The 9233-nt window shown below is 47.8% G+C and overlaps 1 protein-coding gene across 1 annotated transcript in view; it reads right to left on the bottom strand.

Annotated features, from left to right (window-relative positions):
- The window catches only part of RORA (RAR related orphan receptor A), a 331244-nt gene extending 322566 nt beyond the window's left edge, over positions 1-8678 (bottom strand). Inside the window, exon 1 of the mRNA XM_088024819.1 lies at positions 8475-8678. Coding sequence (XP_087880945.1) covers positions 8475-8502 — 28 coding nt within the window. The 5' untranslated portion in view covers positions 8503-8678. The remainder of the gene's footprint in view (positions 1-8474) is intronic.
- Positions 8679-9233: the final 555 nt, after the last annotated feature.

Genomic DNA, 9233 nt, shown 5'->3' on the forward strand with positions numbered 1-9233 from the left:
CTGGATCTCATTTCAGCTTTTCCCTCCTCAGAGTTACTAATTCATACAAGCATGCTAATGCCTTTGGAATGTTTATTCTCTTAAAGTTGGAAGCTCCCGGGTACACAAGAAAGCATGCATTAGAGTGTGATGAGAAACACATGTCAGGAGTCTGGTTGATTCAAGAAACACTGGAGATGTACTTGGGCATGAGGAACCACGCCTAGTTTAGGAACAGAGATCTATTAATTCCCCACAGGAAAGTGATTTTGCTAAGAAAAGAAAAAAATTTTAGGCCATCAAGAAGAGAAACAATAATCCAAAGTCCACACATGGTCACACGCCTGTATCATCAGTGTGGAGACTGGGAATGCCCGTGAGGCTCAGATGACAGAGGAGGTGATGAAGGGTCTTTACCAGACCCGGAAATGTTCCATAAGTGGTGTCCTGGGCTCTCTTCTATTGAACAACTGGTTTCCAAACACTGCCATGTCCTCTCTCACTCCTTGGGTCCCTTCCTACTGCAATCCAGTCTTCTTTTCCTTGAATGAAGGTGAAGCGTTTGGTAAGGTGACTGTGAAACTCTAATTAGGAGGGTTTTGTATGGAAAACTCGCCCCCAGAACAGCCAGAACAAGGCTGGATGGCACGGGTGGCAGGGCAGAACCGATTACCCTCACCACTCAGTGGCTGCACCTATATACACTGGGTCCCTCCCCGCCCCACCCCACCCCTGCCCTATGACACATCAGCTTGATGGTTGATATCATTACCTCCTAACAGTGTGGCTCATGCGGCAGATCTTTTGCTGAAAGCTGGTCTGGGGTGCTAACTAGCAACTTAAATGGATAGTCTTGCCCAGGAGACAGGGTTGAGGCAAGTTCCTAATTTCCTACAACTGAGTCTAGAAGCCTACAGTTATGGCCACCCAGAATAAAGATTTTTTCCTAGCCTTACTTGCAGCCAGGTGCGGCCACGTGACTAAGTTCTAGCAAATGGGATGTAACTACAAGTGAAGCATACAACTTTCCGGTGAGGGTCCTAGAACTAGCATGACAACCCCTCCCCCCTCCACCTTGTTTGTCAGGGACTTTCCTGATCTTAGCATTGAAAGTCTCATGCCCTGGAAAATCCCCTACTTCGGGGCAAAAGCGGGATGTTGGGTCACTATCTCTCCCCCAAACCTTCAGCCTATTTCCTGGAATATGGACAAGATGGTGAGCCGTCTTGGGCATGCAGGTGAAGGGAAAGCCTGGGAATGGCAGAGGAAGTCTAGGTCCATGCCAACTTCCTGTAGCACCAGCCGCTGCAACCGCTCAGACTTTTACGTGAAAGATAAATCAGCTTCTATCCTGTTAAAGGTCTCTTCTTTCTCTCCCACTAACCTAGCCCATCAGGCCCCATTTCTTTTACTACTGTGATTTTTTTGGCTACCATGATTTTGTCCATTTCCGGAATCTTGCAACCCCTGTCTTGACCATGCATTTGATATTTAATCACAGACTTCTTCACATAGTCATTTATCTTATTACATGTTTAAGTCTGATCCCCCGGGAAGAGTCTAAGATCCGGGGAGGCAGCGTGGTTGATGGAGCATGGCTCAGGGTTTAGCAGATCTGGGTTCGAGTCTGAGTTTCGGCATCTGCTGCTCACCTGATCTTGAGTGACAGTTCCATCATTTATAAGATAGCACGATTATAATCCCTCCTCTGCCTCCTGCCCTGTGCTGTTGTGAGATTAGATATTATGAGGGTACTTCATCAGCCATCGAGCACTGTAACCATGCTAACTGTTCTTGAGAATCGGTCCTCTCTCTAATATTCACCGGCTGTCCCTAGCAGGCTTACCACCGTGAATCTTTGTGGAACGCAGTGAATGACAGCTCCGTGAATCTTTGTGGAACAAATAAAGGAGAGAAAAAAGAGGTAAAAACAGTTCCTTAAACACTATGAAATTGCAAAGAAGAAGGCTCTGCCTGGACATCTATTCCTTCAGATACAAAGAAGGTACAAAATACTGGGCAGATAACAAAATGAGGCCTCAGACACAAGTTCTCGTTCATGATTGGCTTTTCAAAGCCACATTACCAATTAATTCTTGGCAATAAAATCTAAGTCAACAATGCTGAAGAAAGGAGGTTAGTTTCTACGAACAGGGGCATCGCCCATCTCAGCCTCAACACTGCGTGTTCCGGAACTCAACGCAAACATGAGGAAAAATAAAAAAGGCTCCAGATACATTTTATGTCTAGAAAGAAATGGCTTCTACTCAGCAAGCTGCTAAGAGAGTTGCTATTTTCAGGTGCTCTATAGCTTAGCAGATTACCAAGGTGATGACATTAAGTTTAAGACTACCTATTAATGGAAGGATAAATGTGAGTAATTCAGGGAAGCCACTTAAGCAAACACCAATTGAAGGATAAAAATCGCCACTGAAGCCCATGGGGGAAGAACAGAGATGCAGCTTTACCCAGCAGCTCAGACAATGCACCTGATCCAATCACACATGTAGTGAGAGCTACTGCGCATTTGCTGAGAGCAAGCCATTTTGTTCCCACTAAAGAGTGGCAGAGCGTCTGCTTAACAAGGCTAGGAGCTAGCCCCGTGCAGTAATGTCCCCTTCTCGTTCCCCTTTTCCCCTTGTGCCTCATGATGGTGTATTTTCCCTCAGGACCCTTATCCTTGCAGGAAAATTTCCCCCCAAACAGCTAACCTTGTATTCAGAATAGGAGCCAACAAACTCAGCACCACTGAGCTACCAAGGACCGATAGTTGTTTTTCCTAGAAAGATGTAGCATTTCAAAGGGGTGGAAGGCCTTAAACTCAGGAAGTGGACTTGTCATTGTAGACCTCAAGTGTGTCTACATGGCCAGGGTTGTAAGGCAAGGTGGTTTGGGAGGGAGAGAGGACCCCACTATCTTCAGAAGAACATTATTTGCCTGCTGTCTTACTGCCTTCCCACAAAGCAGGACCAGAACACTGCACACAAATTGCTCTGATCAAATCAAGGGGCCCTAAAGGAGATCAGGCTTGGCTTAAAAGCTCTTGGGCTATGAGTTAATAAGAATTTTAATAAAAATGGAAAGTATAGCCCTGGGCCGTGGTACAATATCTCTCCGGGTTGCTGGTGTTCTATCAGTCAATCATATAATCTTTCTGACGTTCTGAAAGTGGAGAGGGTAAGCAAAAACCATGCGGGCCAAAGGTTTCAAAAACATAACCAGCAGAAAAACCATCAGCTCTCTGAATGACCCTCTAGGGACCTGAGACATACTGGAACGTGAAGTCTTTCCCACAAGGTAAGACACCAATAAAACCACCTGTGCCCAAAACACTTCACATAACAAAACGATTTCCATACACAATCGTTACGACAACCTGTAGATGACTATCTGTGACTCCCCCCACCCTGCTGACAGATGAAGAGCCTGAGGGTCAGAGAGGTGGTGATGGGGGACCTGATCCCAGGTCTTCTGACTCTTACCTCCTTCCACAAATTCCTCGTACACTTTAGACTCTTAACTGTCTGTTTAATCACTATGATACTCTAGTTTAGTTTACTATCCTCAGATACAACCTAGAAGAAGGCTGGTCTGAGTCATTTGATTCACCTCCAAAGGTAGGAAAAAAATCATTGATCCTTTTTCACCTCCAAAAATTGGCACTGAAATGAAAGCTTGCTATCAGTTTATAAGCCAACAGCCTCCCTGCTACTTTGCTATTTTTGTCTAAAGGACTGTCAGGTTCTTGGTATTCAAGGCACAGTTCAATACCTGGGGTGTTGCTCCATCATTTGTTTACTCCATTACACCTACCTCTTTTAATATGTCCATCAGTAGGTATATTTCTCAGGGTTGAATGTTGGTCATACAAGTTGACAGGTAAGATTGGTTTAAAATGTTTTTAAAGAAATAAATGGCAGTCAGCTAAAGATCTAGTTGACGTGATGTGATGCTCATTTAGCCAGAACATGCTGGTATGAATGCCAACCTATGTGCAAGGCGTATTCCTGTAGAGAACTACCAGGTGGCTTGAAATGCCACTGAAAAATTTGTGCTGGCCCATTTTACTTTATGTGCCGACTAAGAGAGGAGACAAAACAGAGAAATTTCATTCTTGCTGTTGGTTTTTCACACACTGGTAATGACACGATGAGGAGACTTGAAAGCTTACGGTGGCTGGCCTTGAACCTCCCTGACCATTCTTTCATCATTTTTGCCTCAGGCCCCCCAGGTCCTCCTGCCCCTGATGACAGTCCCACAGGCTTCTTTCGTCAGCAGGCTGGTAGGCCCGAGCCCCACACTCTCCCTGGGCAATCAGGAACCCCCCCAGTGTCAATCTCTCCTCCCAATTTTAGACGCACTCTCCTTTGGCTCCCTGAACATTTCCACCCCCGTGTCCAGTGCGGACTCCAGACGTAACATGTTCAGAATCAAATTCATGGCCTTCTTGCCTTACGTACTGCCTCCTGGGTTTTCCATTCAGCTGGAAACACCCGATCCAACCCCAGGAGGAAGCTATCCTAGTTCATGTTCATCAGTCACTGAGTCCTCAAGCGTTTATCTCCTAAAGACTCTTCAGTGACTCCCCTCCTCTGCCCTCCCAACCCCACTGTCCTAGGCCAGGCCCTCCATGTCATTCACCTAGTCTACACCTCAAAACCCGGCATGCACCACAGCCAGTGACGCTTCTAAAAGGTAAATCTGACCAGGACCTTCCCTACTGAAGAAATCCTTCAATGGCTCCCTGTGCTCATGATCAAGAACAAAATCCTTACCTTGACTTTTCAGGCCCTCTATAAGCTTGTCTTTGCCCCTTCCCCAGGATCTCTGAACGGGCAATTAAGGGACATGGCCGATTCAAGGAAGATCCCAGGCCAGAGCCCAGCTATCTTATCTTTCTGGCTTGCATTAGTGTCACAAAAACCATTATCCTTCTTGTTCTTTTTCTATCCTATATTTCCTATTTGTTGGTCAATGCATGGAAATAGGAAAATAAAGTGACTAGGGAAAAAAAAATGAAGCCTGTCTGGTTGAGGTGATTCCACATGTGGGATGAAGCTTGGCTAACACAAGCTCCTCTCCAGGTGGGGCTCTATTAATTACCTGATGGCAAGGACGCATGTGTATCAATCAATGGGCACTACACTCTGCCAACCCCATCCCTCCTTGCACACGTCAACACAGGCTTGGTAGCAGGTACTACAAGTTTAACGTGTGGAAAACAAAACAAGAAGACAGTGACCTCATTCCCTGACTTCCCTGGGGAGCCTGTCTGGAGTGTAGAGGTGCACCCACCCTAAGTCCTATCTCATGCTGGCCTATAACCTTGCCCTTGGTTTCTGTGTTGACCACAGAGTTAGGAACTCTTCTAAAGAGCTACAGCCTTCATTTTATCTATGGCTTTGAAATCACAGAGGGCCCTACCAAACAAATTAGCATCTGATGGTTTCCTCTCCTGATGCCCAAAACTGGGATATCTGGAAACCTTTGGAAGCGACTAGCTGTTCACTTTGTATGCAGGCATTTGGCATCGTGAAGGTACATCCCGAAGGACAGGGATGTCTCCCTTCTCTCTGTGTCCTTGTTTTCTTGCACAGGGGTTAGCAGAGGAAATGTCTGTGTCTGCTCCAGAAGGGACCTTAGGAACAACCACAAAAAACCTAGGCCATATAACATGAGGTGAAACATAGCTGACCCTCCAAATTTTTCAAGATTTGGCTTCCCAGCTCTTCTCTAAATAGAGATTCTGTTCTTACTGCTTATGTCGATCTTTGAGATCCACTCGAGCCTTCATAGGCTGTGGGATGATCTGGGCTTGCCACCCTGCTATCCTCTCTCAACCCATCAATCGCCCCAGCACACTGTTCCTCCGGAACCGCAGCCGCTGTTTGAGTAATCTACCAACAACCCTAGAATACAGGGGCAATTTTCATTTCCCACCAGCTCAGGCTGGATCCGTACCTGTTGACGTAAGCCTGGCCTGGCCTGTAGAGTCCTGGACCTTCACCCTGCCTTCAACACTGAACACAGGCTGACCAAGACAGGGTCTGGGCGGGGGCACTTTACCCTGGTTATAACTGCACAGCACCAAGCATCTGGAACATCATGAAAAAAAGAGACAGCTATCCAGCTGTTTCTAAACATCCAGATGTCTGGCACGGGGAAGAGGGAACATCCTGGCACCTGCCCCACCAACCAGGGTGCGCTCTCCAAGTAGAAAGGCAGCAGGCCCCAGGGCCTGGCTGCCCAGTGCCCCGTGTTGGCCGTGGAGACAGAACCCTGTGGTGCGCCTTATTTGTGCAGGATGAAATCTGGCCTGAAGACTATGGACCTAAAGCCTGTCCTTCTGGAGCTTTCCTTTAGAAGAGAAGCATGGGGGGGGGGCGAGTGAAGGGGGAACAGCAGTCTGTTAATAAATAACCCCACCCACACCAGATACAACAGCCTCATACTTGTAGGTGTCAAAAGTGTGGCCACGTCAAGATTTCCCTCTCAGCTTTCAGTTCCCAGAGAACACAATTTAACCAAAACCACATTAAAAAGCTCAGTGTCTTCTGGTTCTAATTCAGTTTACCCAGACAATTTTCTTCTTTTTCTTGCAAGAGAGCATTTGGATCCCCACCTGATCATCCCTGAAAACATTCATTCAGCACAATTTATTAAGTGCTTACGTTGCTGGGCATCGTCAGCAGAGAGTACCTACCTTGAATGAACATAATGACAGTAAGACTGAGAAATAATTATATTAATGATAATGATAATAATAATTACTAATATATATTGACCCTTTAGGGGCCTCATTGAAAAATCTATTTGTATTTTTAATTTAATTTATCAAACCACCCTAAAAATAAATACAATGATTATCTCACTGGGCGCTCAGAGAGGTTAACTGACCCGGAGCCACACAGCTGATGGATAGTGGAGCCCAAATTCGAATCTGGCCTACCTGACTTTGGAGATGCTATATTTATCTGCCGTATGATAGCCTCCCACACCTGCACAGTACACGTGGCAGAGAGGACCCTGGGTCTGTACAGCGACTTCACAATTCCAGGGAGCACCGTGCATAGTATTCCCTGAGATCGGCACCTGTGGGAGCGCAGCCCCATAGCACACGAGGAAAAGGAGGCCCCCTCGTGTCGTAGACAAAGCGACCCTGTCATCTTAGAAGTACTAGAAGTACAGGAGGAAAAAATCCCATACAGGGATGGCCATATAGGTCTCTGGATCACTGGCAGTGGCTTATATGGAGGCTGGCATCCAGGAGGTACTCTGACATTTTTGCTGCTTGCCTGATTAAATGAAACCGTTTTATAAGCTAAATAAAGAAGGATGATTCCGGGACTGGGAGAAGATGAACTCAGAGTCTGTCATGGTTAGCAGGCTGGGGCGGGGTCGGGCAGGAGAGTCCTCGCTGCAGGGGGGCCATCCAGGGGATGTGAGCGGTGACAGTGGGAAGGGGGCGTGTGCAGAGCTGGCCCTGAGATGGCTCCCAGTAGGAAGAGGCAGGCCCGAGTCTGCAGCAGCAGTGAAAACTGCTTCCAGGGTAAACTCTACTTGCTGGGGATGGATGTTGCCAACTGCTGCCATAATACAGGGGGCTGGGTTTCTTTTGGCAGTCCCACTGTGGGGCGGTCCATTTGAGCCTAAGAGAGTCTGCTCACTGGGGGAAGGAGGAGGTGCCTGTCTCTGTGGCTCACTGGCTCTAAGTGCCTTGTCCTCTCATCTGGAAGTCCTCAGCATCTGTCCCAGAGGGCTCTGCAGCATCCCCAGGGCACACTGAGGGCCTGGCATGGGGCTGGGTGGAGACCAAATCTCCCAGGTCCTTAGGCTGGATGTGGTCCAGGGCCATCTGGCTGCAAAGCCAGGCTCTTTTGCACTCTGAACACTGAATTCAGAGCCATGACACCTTGAATCCTGTTGTAGCTCTAAGCTGCAGTGGGGTTTGACCTTGGGAAAGTTAGTGCAGCCTCAGGGTTCCCATTAGGAAGAAGATCATGACAGCTAGATGTTTGCTAAGCTATTTTCTTCTCCCTAAAGGGACCCTGCGCGTGTCCAGCCAGCGGTAGACCGGCAAAGAGAAGGAAAGGCGCTCTGGGTTAACCAGCACACTTCTCAGCCGGCCCCTCTCGCTCCACGTCCCAGGAACAGGTGGGTCTAGATTCTGGTCTGTGACAAAGAGAGGATGCGTTCACTATCTCCCCAAGCCTGCATCCGTGGCCTGCAGCCTGCCTGACAAAGCATCCTGCCTTTTTCGCTCTGTGGTAACTTGCCCTTGAAGCCTGACCGGCTGGAGCCCAGTTCATGGTTTTTTGAAAGCTGTTACCCCAAAAAAAGCAATGTTGACTTAGGTGTAGAGATAACTATCTCTGTGCTGTCACACCACACAGGGAGGGAGGGTGGCGATAATACCACCTTCTTCCTCGATAACAATACCTTACGGAAGCCAGAGAAACCTGGGCATTGAGAATAAAAACATTCACTGCACTTACCAAGTGTTGAGTGACTCTCCGATAGCATTTTCAAGCAGAGACCTGCAGGAAACAACTTTTCTTGTTTTCTCCCCGTGCCACCAAGCAGCTGACCCCATCTGCGGACAGAACACTGGCCCAGAGACTCCAAACATCCTGCAGCGGTTGTGAACGCTCTCAGGGGCCTCAGGCATCACAAGATGCCCTCACAGACCTCTCGGGTTCTGAAACCCTGAGGAATCTAGGGCTGAGTGATTCTGTGCTACTAGAGAGAAAGAAAGAGGAAGCAAAGCCACAAGCTGGATGGTTCTGTGGCAGCCACCACCACCATCCACCAGCAGGTCACCTGGTAGTGCCTACTGGCCATGGGCTCGCTCTCTCCCTTCCCGTTGCTCTTTCTTGCTCTCCCTCCCTCCTGCTCATTCTTTCCTGGGACTTGTACTGCTTCTGGAGAAGGAGGCACCTGCCCTGGCTTCTTCCATTACAAAGAAAAGCAAGATTAAAAATACCATTGAGAAATACCCCACTGTTATTCTGGAAGTTAGAAAAGAGGTCAAAGAACCGGGTTTTTCTGTCCCTTTGGGAGGGATTCTTCCCTCAGAAAGGGGGTGGGTTGGAAATGATAGAATCCGAATTCCAAAGCCAGGAGTGGATATGGTGGGACTAATGTCCCCCCCCCCCCGGTTTGTCAGTCATTTCGTCCCTTATTCTCCACTCTCCAACACTCTGCTACCCTATTTTCTATTTCCTCTTTCCTTTGGTCATTACTGCTTCTGTTCA

This window comes from Eumetopias jubatus, unplaced genomic scaffold (assembly GCF_037043125.1).
Source record: "Eumetopias jubatus isolate StellerSeaLion01/CBP00866 unplaced genomic scaffold, mEumJub1_p1.0 scaffold_7, whole genome shotgun sequence".
Classification (NCBI taxonomy): Eukaryota; Metazoa; Chordata; class Mammalia; order Carnivora; family Otariidae; genus Eumetopias; species Eumetopias jubatus.